The 18,574-nt window shown below is 57.4% G+C and overlaps 6 protein-coding genes and 1 non-coding gene across 7 annotated transcripts; 5 read left to right on the top strand and 2 right to left on the bottom strand.

Moving 5' to 3' along the window:
* The first annotated feature begins 1,058 nt into the window (after positions 1-1,058).
* Positions 1,059-1,739, top strand: C8Q71DRAFT_779752 (uncharacterized protein). The gene is made up of 2 exons (XM_047924818.1): positions 1,059-1,232; positions 1,282-1,739. Exon 2 carries the CDS (start codon positions 1,325-1,327, stop codon positions 1,730-1,732), a length of 408 nt encoding a protein of 135 aa, XP_047775125.1. The 5' UTR covers positions 1,059-1,232; positions 1,282-1,324; the 3' UTR covers positions 1,733-1,739.
* Positions 1,740-2,785: 1,046 nt separating this feature from the next.
* Positions 2,786-4,615, bottom strand: C8Q71DRAFT_280621 (uncharacterized protein). Its single transcript, XM_047917493.1, has 3 exons — positions 4,507-4,615; positions 4,335-4,452; positions 2,786-3,816 (listed from the first exon to the last, which is right to left on the bottom strand). Exons 1-3 carry the CDS (start codon positions 4,532-4,534, stop codon positions 3,120-3,122), a joined length of 843 nt encoding a protein of 280 aa, XP_047775124.1. The 5' UTR covers positions 4,535-4,615; the 3' UTR covers positions 2,786-3,119.
* Positions 4,616-5,076: 461 nt separating this feature from the next.
* C8Q71DRAFT_280562 (amine oxidase catalytic domain-containing protein) lies at positions 5,077-8,423 on the top strand. Its single transcript, XM_047917492.1, has 11 exons — positions 5,077-5,882; positions 5,939-6,142; positions 6,197-6,405; positions 6,459-6,570; positions 6,626-6,712; positions 6,765-6,868; positions 6,932-7,068; positions 7,124-7,249; positions 7,306-7,613; positions 7,671-7,936; positions 7,992-8,423. The coding sequence occupies exons 1-11, from the start codon at positions 5,172-5,174 to the stop codon at positions 8,263-8,265; spliced, it is 2,538 nt and encodes an 845-aa protein (XP_047775123.1). The 5' UTR covers positions 5,077-5,171; the 3' UTR covers positions 8,266-8,423.
* Positions 8,424-8,789: 366 nt separating this feature from the next.
* On the bottom strand, positions 8,790-8,893 carry C8Q71DRAFT_t133. The gene has a single exon. It is a non-coding gene; the product is annotated as a tRNA-Phe (tRNA).
* Positions 8,894-8,994: 101 nt separating this feature from the next.
* Positions 8,995-10,202, top strand: C8Q71DRAFT_779737 (RmlC-like cupin domain-containing protein). The gene is made up of 5 exons (XM_047924817.1): positions 8,995-9,206; positions 9,279-9,332; positions 9,404-9,492; positions 9,566-9,655; positions 9,732-10,202. Exons 1-5 carry the CDS (start codon positions 9,134-9,136, stop codon positions 9,996-9,998), a joined length of 573 nt encoding a protein of 190 aa, XP_047775122.1. The 5' UTR covers positions 8,995-9,133; the 3' UTR covers positions 9,999-10,202.
* A 671-nt stretch (positions 10,203-10,873) lies between these two features.
* C8Q71DRAFT_280519 (uncharacterized protein) lies at positions 10,874-14,496 on the top strand. The gene is made up of 7 exons (XM_047917491.1): positions 10,874-10,995; positions 11,047-11,128; positions 11,187-11,245; positions 11,307-11,396; positions 11,456-11,485; positions 11,544-11,651; positions 11,710-14,496. Exons 2-7 carry the CDS (start codon positions 11,056-11,058, stop codon positions 14,305-14,307), a joined length of 2,958 nt encoding a protein of 985 aa, XP_047775121.1. The 5' UTR covers positions 10,874-10,995; positions 11,047-11,055; the 3' UTR covers positions 14,308-14,496.
* A 778-nt stretch (positions 14,497-15,274) lies between these two features.
* Positions 15,275-16,901, top strand: C8Q71DRAFT_779723 (uncharacterized protein). Its single transcript, XM_047924816.1, has 4 exons — positions 15,275-16,267; positions 16,464-16,468; positions 16,581-16,720; positions 16,814-16,901. Exons 1-3 carry the CDS (start codon positions 15,433-15,435, stop codon positions 16,695-16,697), a joined length of 957 nt encoding a protein of 318 aa, XP_047775120.1. The 5' UTR covers positions 15,275-15,432; the 3' UTR covers positions 16,698-16,720; positions 16,814-16,901.
* The last annotated feature ends 1,673 nt before the right edge of the window (positions 16,902-18,574 follow it).

Genomic DNA, 18,574 nt, shown 5'->3' with positions numbered 1-18,574 from the left:
GGCGTGCGGGTCTGCTCCCCGCGGGTTACCAACAAACATAAGCGCAATGAAACACCCGTACACATTAACGGCATTTCAAGGAAGTAGGTACGGCAAGTGCCATTTAGGTCAGTCGACTATACTTGAGCACGATAACACATTGTTGATGATATTACAGTGTCGGAAAACGAGCTTTCCGACATCAAGCATATGATAGAAGCCACACTACTGGATAGCGAATGGATAGTGTCATGAAATCAGCGCCGGTCAGCGGGAGTACTGCAAGACACGAAGCATGGGTTGATTCACACGTATTCTATCACATTTTTGTCACTTCTAATTGCGCTGTTGCTAGCCAGTAACACCCGTCGCGTACAGACCATGCCTTTGGGTGCGCGGGCAGCGCCGGGCACCTCCTCAAGTATAGTATCTAGATCTGCGTGACCGGGGCACTACTGGGGCGCGATGTTCAGCAGCGCGAGTGGTTTAGTCTGGGAACTTTGTTTGCACAAGACAGGTCCAGCAATATGCTTGGGACCCCGGGCATGCATTGTCTAGCATTGCTTGCAATGCCAGAATGTCTCTCGTACGGTTTGCGTACAATTGGTGCGGGCCCATCCGGGAAACCGATATCGGCAACCTTGAACATTGCCGCAGCGAGTATCTCACAGTGGGAGCAGCAATCCCGTAGTCATGGAGAATAATTAGACGGATGTCCGCTGCTCACGGACTAACCAACGTAGTATGTAATTGGTTCGGCGCTGTAGTAGAGTGCTGCAACATTCCAGGACAAGCTCTGTGTATGGCCGACCGCTAAGTTGAATCTGTTTTGTGAGCTCTGCTGAATACTATGCCATACTGTGTAAAGTAAGTCTGCCCTCGCTAAGGTAGATGTACCCAGTCTTGGATGTAGCCGAAGCTAGACTCTGTATGCCCATTTCCAACCGTATTTAATGTGCAGCCTTGACTCGATGATTCCGCAGCTTCGGACCTACCGTTGTGGCTAATCTCTGGTACGTCCAACTTGATTGAGATCCATACTATACTGAAGTTCTGCTGGCAGCAGAGTCATGCCCGGAAAACAATCAAAGACATCGCCGACGGTGCTACAGTTCGTTCCAGCAACCACCTACGCATTCAAATTCGAGTTCCCAGTCCCAGTCGCACCTCCGATGGACATGCAGGATACACAGACTGACAGGACTGTCCGTGATGCACTCAAGCATGAGCTGCGCGACAAGCTGACCAAGGCCCTTCGTACGTACCATCAGAGATGAATCTGTAGTATGTGCCACCACTGACCCTTTACATCACAGGGAAACTCACGGGTGTTCAGACGGCTTCCATGAAGTGGACAGCAGCAGGCTTCCTCAAGCACGTTGTCAAGGCACACGAGGTCATGCTTGAAGGATGGGGTGAGGATGTCCCATTCGAGAACCTCAGCAACCTCCCGAATGCAGTCGAGCGTATCCGAGATCTGCTTGATCGCTTCGAGAAAGGCGAGCTGCGGTTCATCAAGGTCAGCTATGCAACGGTCCGCACGCTCACACCCGAGACCGCTTCGCCTGGCAAGTACGTACCACCACGGAAACGAGTGATCCGGAAGGACTACAAATGTCACCGGGTTGTGAGGCGGCGGCCTGGGCGCATGCTGTCGGGGCCAAAGTCGGATGAGTTTGTGTATGACTCGGATGACATTGAGGAGTTTGAAGATACTGCGCACCTCGGTGATGGTCACGATGAGATACAGTAGATCTAGCCCGTGCGAAGAATAGATGTGTTGCCTGTGTGTCATCCTCATTTGGAGAGTACTACCATATTTGGCCACTGCCGTCCTGATTGCAAGGCTTATGCTCTGGGAATGAGTACCATCATTGTACGTACCACACAGAACACTTGGACAATGGAAGATACCTAGTCTTCATCCCAGCAATGCACACAGTAGCTGCTCAACTCGCAGATAACAAGTCGGTCCAGGATGTGCACCATGGAGCATACTTACAGCTCAATTAGGCCCAACACACATTTACTACGGCATCTCACACGCCAGTCAAACACAAACAGAGAAGGGTGAGCCAAGACAGAGACCCGCACCTCCTCATGTTGATCGGCGAGAGGCCGTGCGATCGCCGCGATACGCGACACGAAGGACTCGACGGTCGTACCATGACGACCCGAAGTTACATAGCGCGGTACGCGCTTGCTGCAGTCAGTACATTTGCAGTATGTACTACGTATTGAGCCGGACTCCCTCACCGCAACATTCCGCTCTCACAGTAAGTACCCACACTACAATGTTGCCTCTGAATCGTACACTGACAGTCCCAAAGAGCACAGGCGACGTGAAGGCTTGTGCATACCGAATGCCCGCAACATCGTCGAGGTCGCGACGCCTGCACCAATATCGCGAGTAGGATGTCCGTTGAACGACTTCGCCATACTGCAGGCCAACGCGAGGCCTACGCATGAAAGCTCGCGACACGCAGGTGAGCTCCGGCGGCTGGGAGCAAAGGTGTGTTTGCGATGTCATACTCGAGAGTCCGCACCGCGGGACACTAACGGCGAATGCGCAGAGAGCGAGCCGTCTTACTGATCAGTCCTCGCGCCCAGCGCGGCGTGTCGCCGTCCAGCAGACCGCCCGGAGCCCATGAGCACGGACAGCTCTGCGGCCTGCCGGACGAGCGTTGTAGAGCCGCGGCGCAAAGCCTTGTGCGTACCCGGTGACAAGCCATTGTCGACGACGCGACGCTTGTGCCGCGAGCAGGATCGCCGACACGTCTTCGACGCGTTAAGGCGAGCGCAACGGAACCTGAACCGGACACCTGACGATGAGATGAGGCCGCTGAGAAGCCAAAGTACGTTGATGACGTCCCACTCGAGAGTCACCATTGCGGACCACTAACGACGGATACGCAGGAGAGGCGAGCCGACGCGCTCGACTGGGCACAGTTCTCTGAAAAGCACCCATGCAGTCCGCCAGCAAACCGTCCATGAGCGGCAGCATGCGCTGTTCAACACGGGTTCGGCTGCTGCGCGACCCAAGCGGAGCCCACCGGACGAGCGACGTAGAGCCGAGTCGCGATCCGGTTTAGGCACGGACGGAGGTGCGCACCATCGTTCTCGTCACTGCCCAACGCAACTCATCGCTGCCCGACAGAGCCGTGCATGCCCGGGAGCAGGCTCACTGTCCAGTTGACAGTGCACGGGCTGCGCTTCTGGAGCTTCGCCGAGACACACGCATCCGACGCGCGCGCCCGCGTCGACGCTACATCGTCGGACGAGCGGCGTGGGAGATGCCGCTGTCCTGTCTCGCGGTGAGGTGGTCTCTGCTCAATTGTGCTCCCGATCGCGGTAGCTGGCACAGCACAGTACGGCGTGTCGCGTGTGCACCGCACCGACGTAAACTCACCTCCGCTCGCAGAGACATCTATCGCGCGAGAGACGTGTTGTATCGCCCGCGTCCAGGCGATGTTCTCTCGCGCCCAGCACCGCCGTGCGCAAGACGCGGATGGCTCGCCCGCCGTCGCACCTACCTCTGGGCCCACAGCGTCCACAAGCCCCTCAAGTCGACGGTTGTGCGTCGCCGCCGCCCGGCTCGTCGTGCCGCCTGCCGAGGCACATCGGTCGCTGTCCAGCACGTCGTGCTCAGCACCCATCAGTCTCGGTGAGCTCGCGGTGCCAGCCACGAACGGCTCTGCCCGTTCTCTGCCACGAAGCGTTGCCCCGCACGATCGACGATGTACAAGGCACCGCTTCCCGGGGTATGCGTTTCGTCGACGCCAGCGGACCCGCGTCGCAGCGGACCGTCGCCGGGTCGTACGTCGGGCGATGGTTGGGCTGTAGAGGCACGCGTGGTGAGGACGCGCGTCGTGCATAGTGGGCCGCGATTGAAGAAGGCGGAATGATGGATGTCCGGCGAGCGCGGGTGGTGACCGCCTGGGAAGGACACTGTCGACCGCAGCGCGCTCGGGTGCTGGCGGCTCGCGACAGGGCACATATGAGGTGAGCATCTTGTGTGTTGGCGAAAGCGGGTTTCAAACTCACCGGTTGACCCACCGAGGCGCCAAGACACAAGAAACCGACGTCGCGCTGTGCGGCGTTTTCCTCCTCGGCATTGCTGTCCGAGTCCGCGCACAGTTTCGACAGCAGCCGGTGCACAGTTCTGGCACACTTGCACGATGCTGTCCAATTGCTATGACCCGTGTGTCCCTCGACACAATGAGCTGCTGCTATCGTGCGGTCACTGCATCCCTCACCAGAAGGTCGATGGGCCGCAGAGAGCGCTCGGACAGCAGCGTGCGGGGGGAGGACGGTGTGCGGGGGCTCGCACTGGCGAGAATGGGAAGTGAGCTGACCTTTCGAGCAGTCTACGCGCCCCGCGGGGATTTGCGGCGTTGGAAGAGGGAGTGAAAACGATGGTGTGAGCGGCGAGCGTATAAGACGGCGGGGATGGGATGAGCGCAGCAGAGTGGTCTAGCGGGTGGTGTCAGAGCGAGCGAACGCAGACACGAGCGCCAATGTGCGCACCAGAATGCAGCGACTGGGTGTCGTCCATAGGCCCGCAGACAGAGCACTTACTCTCGAGCTCGCGCTGGACTTTGGGCACGCCCGAACCAGTGCGCGCGCGGGAAACGAGAGGAGGACTGAGGAAGAGGAGGAGACGCGTCCGTCGACGCGCGACGCGCTGCCTCAGACACGTGACGCGGTGTTGGGCCAGGCCGCCGTCGACGGCTCCCAGCTGCCATCCGTCCTTGCTCTCATGCCACGGGAAAGTTCTGAAGTCAAACAAGAATCTTGCCCTCCTGAAGCGACTCCCAGCAATGAATCGTCCCGTTTCTCCGACTGAACTGCCTCACGAATTCGACCTTGCCATACAGTATTGCCCCCGGGTCGCTTGCTTGCCTGAGCCCTACGCTCTTCTTGTTTTGGTACTCGCGACATAATCAACGCCAAAGCTCTAAAGACGGGAGACAACTACAGGTGTGGATGCCGGTGTATCTAGGCGCCCGCTATGCTAATGAGAGGGCCTGCTACTCGAGTCATGCCTATTCACCCGCAGATAGCCTCAATCTGATCATTCGGCATTGCGGAAGGGCGTCCATCGCATTCCCAGCCATACAAGTATCTTCCGTCCGCCGCGCGGCCGCCCTGCATTCCTCCCTCGAGCCCCGCGTCCCTCCCTCGTGTTCGCGATGTCTAGCGCGGGTTACCAGCCGCTCAAGACTGACGATCAGGCCTACGACCACCCGCAAGGCCCTCCCGCGGGTCGTGGGAGCCCACGCTCCCGCCGGATTGCCATCTCGGTATGCTTCGTCGTTTGCGCAGCGGCCCTCTCCCTCCTCTACGCCTTCCCGCCCTACTTTGGCCCAGACACGCTCACTACCTCGTCCTCGTCCCCTGGAGCGCTCCTCGACCATGAAGGGCCTCTGAAGCAATGCGCGGCAAGCGGCCCGCCCCCCGCCTCGCCCCCAGCACCTGTCAACCCTTGGGCCTCTCTCACCGTCCCAGAGACGACCGCGCTCACGGACTGGCTCAATGTCCCGGAGCGCGCACTCAACCTCACCCCGGGCACGTCCGCACACATCTCGGACAACTATATCTACCACATCGGCGCATGGCGCCCCGCCAAGGCCGACGCGCTCGCGTACCTCGCCGACCCGCAGGACACCGCGCCGCCCGACCGTTATGCGCGGGTGACGATCCACCACGGCGCCGCGGCGGAGCCGACAGTGCAGGACTACTTGGTGGGCCCGCTGCCTGTGAGCGGCGCGACAGGCATACGCCCTCTAACAGAGGTGTATCACCGCCCGGAGATCCCATACAACGCGCGAGGGTACACGACCCTCGCTGAGCTGCAGCCGATTCTCATCGACGTCATGCCCAAGATGGCGGAGGCAACCCAGGTGTGTGTGGCCGCGCTCGCCGTCTGTGTGTGCCTGCTAATTGGATGCGGGTGTAGGAACTGTTCGGAGGCGTCGCGCTGGGGCTCGCGAACGACACCCTCGTTGGAGGCGCGGTGGGCCCGCTGAGCTTCGACGGGTCCTTCCGGAGAGGTTGGATCAACTGGCGGAGGAACGTCGCAGGGCCGTACCTCCACCCGGTCGGGTTCTTCCTCTACGTCGACATGACCGGGACGGATTCCAATGAGTGGAAGCTGCTCAAGGTGTGTCAATACCCATGACGAACACGACAGCATGGCTCAGACTGTGTGCGGCAGATCGTGTACAACCACCAGGTGTTCGAGGGCGTGGATGACTTCATGGGCGCGTTCCGGAACGGCACGCTGAGGCGCCTCCCCGCGCGCCCGGACAACCACGACATCGACTGGACGACGCGCAAGCGCCCCGACGGCCCCCGCCGCGACCTCGACCACCTCCCCGGCCCGCGCTCGGTGTCGTTTGCGGGCCTGCGCTTCCGCGTGGACAGGTGCGTGCTGTGTCAGATGAGGGGGCGAGTGCTGACTGCGCTGTGGGTTGTAGGGAGACGCAGTACGTGAGCTGGATGGGGTGGGGGATGTACCTCGGCTTCGATCGTGATATGGGCCTCAGCTTGTGGGACATCAAGTTCCGGGGTGAGCGCCTCATCTACGAGGTGCGGCCTCTCTTGGTCTGGGTCCTGCTCTGTGCTGATGACGGCTGGGTATTAGCTCGCGCCTCAGGAGGCGATCGCGCAGTATGCAGGCAACGACCCGATGCAGAGCACCACAGCGTGGCTCGATAGGTTCTTCGGTATGGTGAGTACATCTCGTGTCTGGTCGTGTCGCGGATAGCTAAGTGGACACGCAGGGCGGTTCTGTGCGCGACATGCTCCCTGGCTACGACTGCCCGCACGAGGCAGTCTTCCTTCCCGCGACGACCAACACCTTCGCGGGCTCTATCACACGCGAGCGGTGAGCATCTTAGTTTGGAAGCATCACAGTCGCAACGCTCACTCGGCGAATCGTGCTGCACAGGGCGATCTGCATATTCGAGCACGACTCTGGCCGCCCGATCACACGCCACATGGGCTACGCGGAGGGGGAGTTCGGCGCCGTGCGCGGGTACAACCTCGTCGTACGCTCCATCGCGACCGTCGGCAACTACGACTACTGTAAGTTCCCACGTAACGTCGACAGTGTAGGACGTTGACAAATGCTTGCGGACAGTGTTTGACTACATCTTCCACATCGATGGCACGATCGAGGTCCGCCTGTCTGCATCGGGCTACTTGCAAGGTGGCTTCTGGGAGCCCAGTCAGGAGGGCTATGGTACCGCGATCCGGGACACAACCAGTGCGTCTCACTGCATCGATATCCATGCCACGCCTCTGAGCTGTTAACCTTCGCAGTGGGCTCGCTGCACGACCACGTGATCAACTACAAGGTGGATCTGGACGTCGCGGGCGAGAAGAACTCGCTGCTGTTCACGCACACGCACCAGGAGGAAGTCGAGCAGCCGTGGTTCGAGGACGACTGGGGCAGCACAGTCCTCCAGCAGAAGATCACGCGGACGTTCATCGAGAGCGAGGACGACGCGCTGCTCAAGTTCCCGTACAACTTCCAGGGCGGGTACTCGCTCGTGAACCGCGATGAGACGAACAGGTGGGGCATCCCGCGTGGATATGCAATTCACCCTGGGTACAACCCTGTGCACAATGTGCGTTTGCTTTGCTCGTATGTCCTGGCACTGACAGGCTGACGCGCCGTGGCCCAGACGGTTGTCGGCTCGAAGCGCCTGCTAGACAACGCGAACTGGGCGCGGTACAACCTTGCGGTGAGCAAGCGCAAAGAGACGGAGCCGACGAGCAGCAGCATGTGGAACCAGAACCTGCCCGGTGCGCCGATGGTGAACTTCCACAAATTCTTTGACGGCGAGAACATCACGCAAGAGGACCTCGTCGCGTGGGTGAATGTCGGCACGCACCACCTCCCGCAGGCGGAGGACTCGCCGAACACGCGTACGAACCTCGCTGCGTCTAGGTGCGTCGTCCCACTTTCATGACTACGCGAGCGGTCGTATTGACGGCCCTTGCAGCTTCTTCATCACGCCGCTGAATTACTTTGACTTTGACGTGTCGATGGAGAGTCTGAATGCGATCCTGCTCTCTCCGCCGAAGAACTCGGGCGATGCGTGGGGCTACGACGACAACGGTGTGAAGGACTCGAACTGCGTGCCGGGCCCGGTGCCGCCGTTCGAGTACAAGGGCGTGAACGCGTTCTCTCTCGACGGGAAGCTCGCACCGCCGGAGAGCGCGGACGAGATGCGCAAGGGCGCGGAGATGTACCACCGCATCAAGCTCGAGTTGTAGACTGGTAGGTGCTATAAGTTGCATAGACCACAAACGAATGTATGTACTTGTTAGTCGGAAACAACCTGATTCTCGAGGCTGGAAGTCCTGGCGAGTATCAAGCTTTGTGAGGGTCCTTTGTTTGCCGTGTCGATGAACCGCATCATAGCAATTGTGCTCGGTGATGCCCCGGGCATCGTCTCTGCCTATACGATGGACAGGTTCGTGACCATCGTACCGTCTCCTTCACACTGATGTGCCCATGCTCACTATCCAACTCTATGACCACCGCAATACTTTCATGTAGGGCTCTGATCATCCAAGACTGATCCAAGGGCACATATCGCGTACGCGCCTTCAACCTTCTGCGAGTCCTGTATACATTCGCCGTGACCGTCCCCGCACAGCAAAGGCAACCTATCCATGACACCATCCCCGCAACGCACGATGCATGCGCAGACTGCTTTTGCCATCTTCCATCGACGTCCACAGATGTTACGCACCTCACGAAGATGTAGTTACGAACTGCAAAACAATAAAAGAAATGCCAAGAGGGCGGATCGAACGCCCGACCTTCAGAAGTTTGCCTGCATAAGCAATCTATGCTCGAAGCTTCAGTCTGCTGCTCTCCCAGCTGAGCTATCTCGGCACATAGACAGGGAGCGTTGATTTAATTTATATAGAGCCAAGGAGTCTACGCGGCCAGCGGTACCTGCACCGCCTGCGCGTACGCTTGCAATCGCACTAACTTGGCACTGACTTTGACGGAGTTGATATTGAGTTGATACGTATGAGATCCCGAAAACGTGTCTCATTGCAAGCTTAAGCACCGAACCCATTCGTTTTCCACTCATCAGCCGGTTATCCTTGGGTTATCCCATCTCTGACGATGAGCCCTCCGTATCCGATACCAAACTCGACTCTTATACCCCAGCTACATCTGCAGAAGCATCCAGAAGGCGGTGAGTAACACTGGCTAATGCAAGCGGCCTCTTGCCGCGTGCGCAACTCGTCTCTCAACTCGAATTTCCTAGGCTACTTTGTTGAGACGGACCGTCAGTCTGAGACGGTACCCTCCCCTTTTGCCGGTAAGCATGGATGTATGACTACAAGCAATAAGATCCACTTTGATCGTTGGTTTCGTTCGCGATTGTCGTAGGAGGTGCTCCTCGCTCGTTGGCCACTAGTATCTACTATCTGCTCGCGCCCGACGAGAAGAGTGGAGTCTTTCACATGAACACGTCCGCGGTATGTATCTCTCGTCTATCTGTACTCTGAAGGTGTACAGGTCGATGCTACGCTGACTCGGCTGTGTCATCAGACTATGCACGTCCTCCACCAGGGCCGCGCAGAATACGTCCTCATAACGCCGCCCTCAACGCCAGGCAGCCCTCCGAAAGTAGAGAAGAAGGTCCGTACGCTCCATCGCGCTTCGACGCCCATCATCGTCTCTGCGCATCATCGCCTCTGATCGCTGCCACGCTCAGATAATGGGCCCGAATATCCAAGCGGGCGAAGTCCTACAATTGCTCGTCCCGTCCGGGATATGGAAGATGTCACGCCTCCTCCCGGACGACCTCGCCGCTGCCGCTGACGCCGCGAAAAGGGACCACGTAGGCTGCCTCATCACGGAGGTCGTGTTTCCTGGCTTCGCATGGGAGGACCATGCGTTCTTGACGAAGGCAGAGCTCGAGAAGCTGTACGGAGGCTTGGATGATGCCAAGGAGTGGCTCGCGTACGTGAAGAGCGGATGATTGGCTGAGGTTAGCCTGCGATCTTCATCTTCTGTGAGCGTAATGTGCACAATTCCAGATCTGAACACTTCATTCGCATGTTGATCACATATACTGCACAAGCATGTATCCCAGCGTTGAATAAACGTAGGATCATCAGAAGATCAGGTTTAACCGCCTATTGCTGGATGTCCTTTGACTTCACAGAAACCATCAGACATGGCGTGCAATGGAAGCGATTTAATTGCTCACAGGCCTCACTGCCGGTTGGCTACATGGAATGCAGTGCGGGCAGTTTCATGTACAGATCTACACCTCGCGCATCGCAATCTAATGACTCTTCATGCTACCAGAACCCATACGCGTATAGCTTTCTCATCTGTTGCGTAAGTGGTCCCTGTTTCTGTTTGTTACGCTAGTACTTACGCACAGGGACTCGGGAAACCATTGCATTCGATGTCCTTGACCGGTACAGGTCCGCGAAGGCCTTCTCGGCGTACTGGACTGCCGTGATGGCATTGCGTTCGGAGGTTCACCATCAGCTCTGTGGTCTGGCTATGCTTTATGGTGACATTCAAAACTTTAGGGTTCTGCCACCAGCCTGCCCTTGAGGCCTGAATTGTGACTATCCCCGCGGATTGTCCCAGGCCTAGTAGCCTTCTCGCCGGCCCGTAGTACGTGCAGACTTCTCACCGGCTCGATCACGGGCATGGTTTGTGCATGGTCCGCGCACAGTCCGTACGCCAAAGTAGTGGTGGAGCACAGCAGGCGGCGTCGTCATCTCCATGCTCGCAGGATATGGTCTAGTATGGTCAAACATTCAAGTTACCGATGCAATACATTGGCGCATACAGAATTGGTACTCATGGACAGACGAAGTGTATCTCCGTCTTCCAGTCAACACGAGATCCGGAAGCTGGCAGTCTTCCGTGCATCATTATCAAGAAACCTAGTTTCTGAATGGGAGGCTGATGACGCCTAGCCCACACTCGCACGACTATAGCGGTTGTGGCTGTCGGTATGGCGGTTGTCAAGCCTGTGGCCCACGCGCTGATGTTTACTTGGGGAGCATTTAACAATGGCGTTGCGCTGGAGCGGTCTCGTACGTGCCTTGCGTGCCTTGCGCGAAGATTTGGTGTCACTGCTCTCTGGTGGGTCTGTTTCCAGGGGATTGTGTCGATGAACAGGGTTACTGAGGCCTGCTTTCAGTAGACAGCGCCATGTCAGGTCTTGATGTACCCCGTCATTCGCTTGATCCTCTCCCCAAGGTGCGTGGCGAGTGAGCTGGGATAAGCTACCTCTGGACTTTTATGATTGAACATCTAATAGGGTCTGCCCGCACGACGATCCCCATGGTCGCCGTCGCCTTCTCACATTCCTGGTGTTCAAAGGCCTCACGGCAGAAACCAGTGGTCCAAAGTATCACACTCACTTCCTACATCAGTTCCTTCTGACGGTATATGCATTTTTCCCCATAGATGCCAGACGATGACGACCGACCTTCCAACGTGAGTAGCCTTGGTTCGCCCTAAATTGTTCTCAAAAGAGTCTGATTGCATTCTCCAGTCCGATATAAGGCACGATGTCTGGCTTCTTTACAACGAGCAAGCCTCAAGATGGCGCAAGGAGTTCGTTGAAGACTGGAACAAGAAGATGGACGCCCTACTCCTCTTTGTGCGTACACGCGACTACTCAAATCAGTCATTGTAATATACTGAATGTGGCTGAACAGGCGACTCTTTTCTCCGCCGTCATAACCGCGTTTGTAGTCCTGTCATATTCAAGTCTTCGCCCCGACCTCCTTCAGCAAATCGCCGCCTCATTGAACGCAAGTCAAACCGTCCAGTCGGTTCAAGCCTCAACAGAACCCGTCCCAGACAGCAGCACCACCTTCATCCCAGAGGCCTACGCCATTCGCGTCAACACCTTCTGGTTCGCAAGCCTTGTAATTAGCGTCTCCGTCGCCTTTCTCACCATCCTCGCCAAGCAATGGATGACGAACTTCGACGGCGACCTCCACCCCTCGGTTGAGGGCCGTGGCCGGCAACTTCAGTATCGCTACGACAACGCGCGCGCGTGGAGCCTCACTTCTTCGCTGAAGTGTCTCCCTATCCTACTGCACGTGTCGCTAATGTTGTTCTACGCCGGCTTGATCGACTTCCTCTGGGAAACCAACTCCACCGTCGCCCTTGTGGCAACGGTCCTCATCGGGTTGACTGTCGCGATCTACATCGCTGCCTACTACGTGCTCTCGCACCTGTCGTGGACGGTTAATTTCCTCCGGCGGTCGATCTACATCTTACTGAAGATCACAAACCTGCTACTCAAATTCTACCGCGGCTTCCTGCGCGTGCTCTCCTGGTGCGGCGTCGAAATTCCGCTTTGGCTCGTGTACCCCGCACGGGGGCAGCGCATGGAGTACATCATGTACGGGTACGCCGCGCCCCTCGTCGACTCGCATTCGCGCGAGATCAACTACATCTTCTCCAACCCGGACCTCATGGATTCGCGCGTCCTCTCGCGCATGGTCGCCTCCTTCCAGGCTGGCCTGTCCGACCACGATGCCGAGTTGCTCGTGCACACAATCGTGCGCTTCCCGCTCCTGACCACGTACCGCGACCTCTTTATCGACGCCGGCACCGTGCGCTTTTTGACCCAGTGGCTGCGTTGGCACGAGGAATTCGAGTACGCTGAGTTTACCCAACCCATGCAGAGGGAGTTTGCGCTCGTCGAGCGTGCCCTCGCGCGGCTCCTGACGGAGGTCATCGAGCCAGAGGACGACTCGCGGGCGACTCTTTCCCTGTGGGGCCCGCCACGGACGTACAAGCTACCGCAGGAGACGATGTCGCACAACGCTGACCTAGCGCTGCGGACACTCAAGCTCTCTCACCTCGATGAAAGTGGGGAGGGTGAAAACCCCGGTAACATCATCCTGTTCGCACACAGACTCAGGCTGCAGCTCGTCGCATCCCCTCTCGATTGGTCTGTGGGACCCCTCAAAGCCTCCGTGAAGGGGTTCTATGGCCGTCTGTCGGCTTACCAGACGCTGACCCACTCAGAGCTAAGGAGCGAGGACATGATGTCGCTCGTCAACACTGCGATCTACGTCGCCACGCGTGTTATTGACCCGCAGCAGTGGATCAAGCCGACGGACGTTGTCGCCGAGCGCATCGAGCACAAACATGGCGCCCTCGACGCACTTGCCGCGCTCGTCTTAAACAACCCCGGGCTCGACTTCGCGTTAGTGAGGCAGATCTGTTGGGCCCTCTGCGTGCTCTCCATCCCCGAGCGCAGGCTCATCCCGAAGTTCAACGACTTCCATTTGTTAATCACCCAGGTGCGCTCCACTCACAAGCTGCTGGACCCGCTCCAGCGGAATGTCCTGGCTCCCGCAAAGCAGGACGCTGTCATGCTCCATGCGGTGCTTGCTGTCTTTGAGGAGCTTCTCTATTCGACCTCTGCCGCCCGCCTCACATCCGCCCCTACCTCTGACTCGGACGCCCTCGATGATCCCGAGAATGCCGACCGCACCCAACTCCTCACGGCACTCATCGCGCGGTATCTTACCTTCCTGCAAGACCTTCGAGACGAGCTCGAACAATCTTGGACCTTTCCCACCGAGCAGAGTCCCACCGGGAGTTGGCAGCATGGTTCGTTCTCCCTGCACGACTCACTGCGTCTCCTCCAGCGCATCGTTCGCATTTCTGGATTCCTTGGCTACTACTGCCTTACCGGCCTGGGTACCCTGAAGATTGACCGGGAGCAGATTACTCGCACGACGCTCGAGATCCTGCAGTTCATGTGCACCTACGACCCCGCAGATAATGGCTCTGAAGACCAGATTGCAGTGCACCGCGTTGTGTATGGTGCTGCCTGCCGGTTCACAGTCCTCAATTGTGACGTGGAGACGCCGATCGTACCGCCTGCGAACGAATTTATCTTCGACAACTACTCCGCGAGTGTTGCCGCGGAGCAGATGGTGGCAGCACTTCGACTCGTCGCGTCTGCAGAATCCGAGCCGCCGGAGTCGGTCAATAATGTGCTCGCTATGGTGGCGGACCTGCGGTACATCTCGAGCCACCCGAGGTTTCGCGCGGAAATCCTGGCGTACTTGAGAAGTCCGAAGTCAGATATGCCGGAGCTACTCGACTTGCTGGTCGAGAAACACTGTGGCACTGAGGCTCGCGAGGCGATCGACACGCTCAATGGGACTGGGGTGTTGGAGAGACCGCGAATCGCGCCTCCGAGACGGATGCCCCGCGCGAGGAGATCAACACGCCCGAGGATGGATACTACCAAAGCGGGTATCAGGTTGAAGGCACGAGAATGATCATGTGCTTATAGATGGATTGTACCGGGCTCCAAGCGTACGAAGAGGAATGAGCTCGAGCACGCTTGCTGATGACGCCTAATAGATTTTGAGCCTCGGACGATGCCAAGGAGTCGGTCGAGTGCGGTAAGAGCGGGTGATTGGCTGAGGGTAGCCTGCGATCTTGGTCGTCTATGGGCATAATGTTCACGTTCTTAGTTGTGCAATGCCACGATTGTGCTTGTGCAGTATGACCGGGGTTTGTCTTGTACGCGAGAGACACAATACACGTCGCCGTTGGGGGTGTCGCGGAAATCTGGTTCGTGATCAAAGACAGATCAAAGACAGGAGTTGTAACTAAATAACTAACCAGTGAAACAATGTGGTCGATACGGACAATGCGGGTGGGCATAACGGAGGCGAGCGTCAGCACGATGCGGCCGATGTTATCAGCGTGGGCTTGCCGACAAGGGCTATAGATGCAGCTCACCTCGATAGATCAATTGTGTCCCTCATTCTGCTGTCGGATGTCGCGTGCGGAGGGCATGCGAATGCGTGACTAGGTGGTCGGACGGTGGTCCTCCTCGTCTTCCCATTTCCACTTGTAATTGATTGTGCAAATGCGAGCTGCTGGAACATCCGGTTCGGGTCTGTAGCTCCTTCACTACGGCCGCACAGATGTTGTCTCTATTCTGTGAGTGACTCGGGTAACGCAAGTGTTGTCTGACCGCGCAGGTAGTAAAGCGGATCCTCCAAGGGAATAAGTACTGACTCGAGAGGTGTTCAGGAGGAAAGGACAAGAAGATATTGCACGTGAGCGGTGTCAAGCTGAGTGCGTGGCCATTCGCTGAGGTCTGTTTGCCAGGGTGTATGTAGAGACGACGCGGCAGAAGCTGGCAGAAGAGAACCGGACGAGTCCGAGACGCGCGGTCGCGCCGTGGTCGCGCCGGTCAAACGCGTCTGTGGCTGAACTACGTGTTTCATATGTAGGCGCGCGACGACTCTCTCGTTGCGCCTTGGTTGCGCCTCCTCCAGCGACACCGCCGCCCTTGAGCTTTCGTCGAGCTTCGGTCCCTTCCTTTTTTCAGTTGCATCTCTGAGCTTTAGAGCAGAATTCTCGTTCTCATTCCGTCAATAATCTAAGTAATGGCCAATTCACTTGTCGACCCCCACACCTTGGTATCGCCCGCCTACCTCATGTTTCGGTCGGCGGGCTTTACAGAAGAAAGAGCGATAGCAGTGCTCACCCGGACAGCAGACAAGGAGCGAGATGAGCAAGCACGGCAGGCACGCGTCGTCGCAGAGGCACAGGCAGAGCGAGACCAGGAGCTAGACGTCGAGGAAGTGGCCAATCAGGGCAGGGAAAGAGAGAAACAGGAGGCAGAGTTTCGTAGGGATGAACGAAAGAAGAATCCATACAAGTACGTTTCTATTCCGGATCGCCCAACCCCTGGAAGCGGCCTAGTCCTAGCCTCGCCATACGCCATCCGCCGCCTCGAAGAGGGCGAGTACGTGGAGCTATACTACTACACCAATGCAGGACTTCTTGCAGCAACCGCAGCCGTTACACAGGTCGGCGACGCGCTGGCCATGAAGACCGCCAATGAAGACGGCACCACATCCTGGGTACCCGCTACAGTCACCCCGGACAGCGAACTCACCTGGGAGCAGTTTCAAGAGGCAGTTCCGCGATTCATCGTGGCCATGAAAGAGGCGAGATGGGCGGAGCAGCGGGTCATCATGCTGTCGAAGTTCTGGGAAAAGCTACAGGTACACAGGTTCGGCCGCCAGTGGTGCCCCAATCCAATCGACATCCGCGCGCTCATAACGTATCAAGCGGAGCAGCGACAGAGGTGGCACTTGGCCATTCACGCGCCCCAGGGAGCATGGAACATCTCTAACCTGTCGCAAGAGATCCTGCGTGAAACACACGACCGCGCGTACAGGGAGGACCGCGCTGTGAAGGACGCAGAGTCCGACGTAAGTAGGATATATTGTATCCAAGTCACACCAATGCTGACCAGGCCTCATGACAACCTCAATGGGCTTCATATACCTTGGTCGCGACCATTAACGGATTACATACCGTTCACCGCACCATACACCTGGCAATCGCCGCACCATGTACCTCCCAACACGATTTGTTGACACCACGGGATTCGTCTTCGTCTACTTCACCCTCTGCCCGGGCCCCACCCGACAACGCACCACGCGTTTTGCTGGCTCGCTACTCACAGGCCCTCGTGAGTGCCTTCCATCAGAGTAACACTAGTTGCTCAGGGAGATCGGCGCAGAGGAACAGATCTAGCTCCAGCGGCGGCGCCGCAGTGCGTACCAAGACCGCTAGGAATGCGGCCGGCGCACCGTACCCCAACCAAAAGGGAAGCCGCCGCAGGCGGTTCGGTCCTTAGATAGGCTACTTGTATGATCGAAGGTGCGTCGACTTCCGAACGGGAGTAAAGGCTGGGCCGCAACGCGTCGTCCCAGCTTCTTTGCCTCGGTATCGCAGCTCACTCGTAACTCCCAGATCCCGGAGGGCCGACTCGGGTCGGGCAGCCCAGAGGGCTGCGCATTGCACTCGCAACTTCTCGGTGCTCGCTTCTACCGAGTTCACCTTTCTCGATCTGGGCGGCGATCCTTTGATTGACGTCCACATGTACTGTAGTACACCGTCTAACCGGCCTCTATTTTAACGCAGTACCTAGAAGGTTGTCTGGCTGACAGGCTGACCGGTCGGGCTCCAACGCCTCTGGCTGAGCCAAAGCTACAGCAAGTTCGGCCGCATCTGGTACTAGTACTCAGTGCACCACTGCTACCCCCAGTTGCTATTAGTACCATCTACGCGATAGTGTGTTGCCGTCCGCCGTAAGCAGCTGTTCTTGTTTTCCACAGTCATTGGCTCATGCATTTACTATCGATTTGCCGTCCGGATGGTTATCATGATTATTCGGCGCCGTCGACGTCTGACGCTGGCAGCAACTCGGCTCTACACACAACTTCGGGTCGTTGCCAAGCTCACAATTGCCTGTATGACAATAGCTACCAGAGAACGTTTTTCCGATTTGTATTGTAAGAGAACAATTGCGTCGCTTTTCTGGGACTTGGGTAATCCACCGTCGACGAACGCACACTTAGGGCCAACTTGAACAATACGAAGCGTGGAGTCTTGTTACATGGTGCGCGTGGATCTATCCACTTGTCACTTGACTCAATCACTTTTGTCCAGAGTGACTGTGACTTGAGGTGATATAAAAGCCAAGGGTGAGCTCTGTGTAGCTCATCGGTCCCCGTCCCATATCTGCATTTTCAAACTTCACACTCTGAGCAATATGTCCCAGCAGTCCATACTATCTAACGGTGCCACCAAACGTCCAGATACCATGTGCGTACAGAAATCCTGTTCTTACCTTGCGAAGCACCAATGTGCCACGATCTCCGATTACAGCTGTCTCACTCACAAAGACGTCATCCCTCTTCGCTACGACATATACCTCAAATTCTACGCGCCTGTCGACTTCCTGGCTAGAAAGTTGGCTACGACATCTGTATACGGATCTGTTTCCATCGCGGAACCTCTTCGACGCATCGCTTCCTTGCAAAGACGCGCCTTGAATGCCTCATGCGCCAGTAGGCGAATGGAGCTCCCGCACAGTCTTTGTGTCGGTCGGGGATGCGCTACGCGCCCTACCGCATGCTCCGAATTGCGGTCGCCGAGACCCAGCTGGGCACGCTCCCGCCGAATGCACGTGTAACTATTCACAGCGCGTTCGAGGAGCGACACAAGATGCTCCCCACGCGCGCCCATGGGCGGAGAAGAAGTGCGTGAAGCACGTCGACTTCCTCATGGACCTGTGCCACTTCGCGGGTCTGTCCATCGTTATGAGCAACACGTTGCTCAACTGCCAAGGGCCTGGGAGACGTCGAAGATCTGTAGCTCGCCATGGCCTGATGCGGCACGGCAATCTCTCAAGGCATCTTTCCTGGGGGTCACTTGCTACGATCTGGACACACCCAGCATTCCGCAGTGTCCGAGCCATGATAGCGAATGCATGAGCCTCTTATATGCTCGCCAAGGGTGGTGTGCGGTCGCGACAACCGCACACCAAGAGGTCATGGGCATCACGCTTTAGTGTGAGGAGAACGGTCGCATATGGGCTTGAAGTACGCCGAGGCAATGTGTCTGTAGGCAGTTGAAGCACGTCGCCGACTTGCCGCACATATTCTCCCTGGGCGTAATAGCGATTGGCCGTGGAAACATGTCGCAGACGAGACAGCGAGTACTCCCGCT

Source organism: Rhodofomes roseus (genome assembly GCF_022264815.1).
Source record: "Rhodofomes roseus strain CIRM-BRFM 1785 chromosome Unknown C8Q71scaffold_23, whole genome shotgun sequence".
In the NCBI taxonomy this organism is placed as follows: Eukaryota; Fungi; Basidiomycota; class Agaricomycetes; order Polyporales; family Fomitopsidaceae; genus Rhodofomes; species Rhodofomes roseus.
Note: the sequence above shows the minus strand (reverse complement) of the source record. Positions and strands in the feature narration are given on the sequence as shown.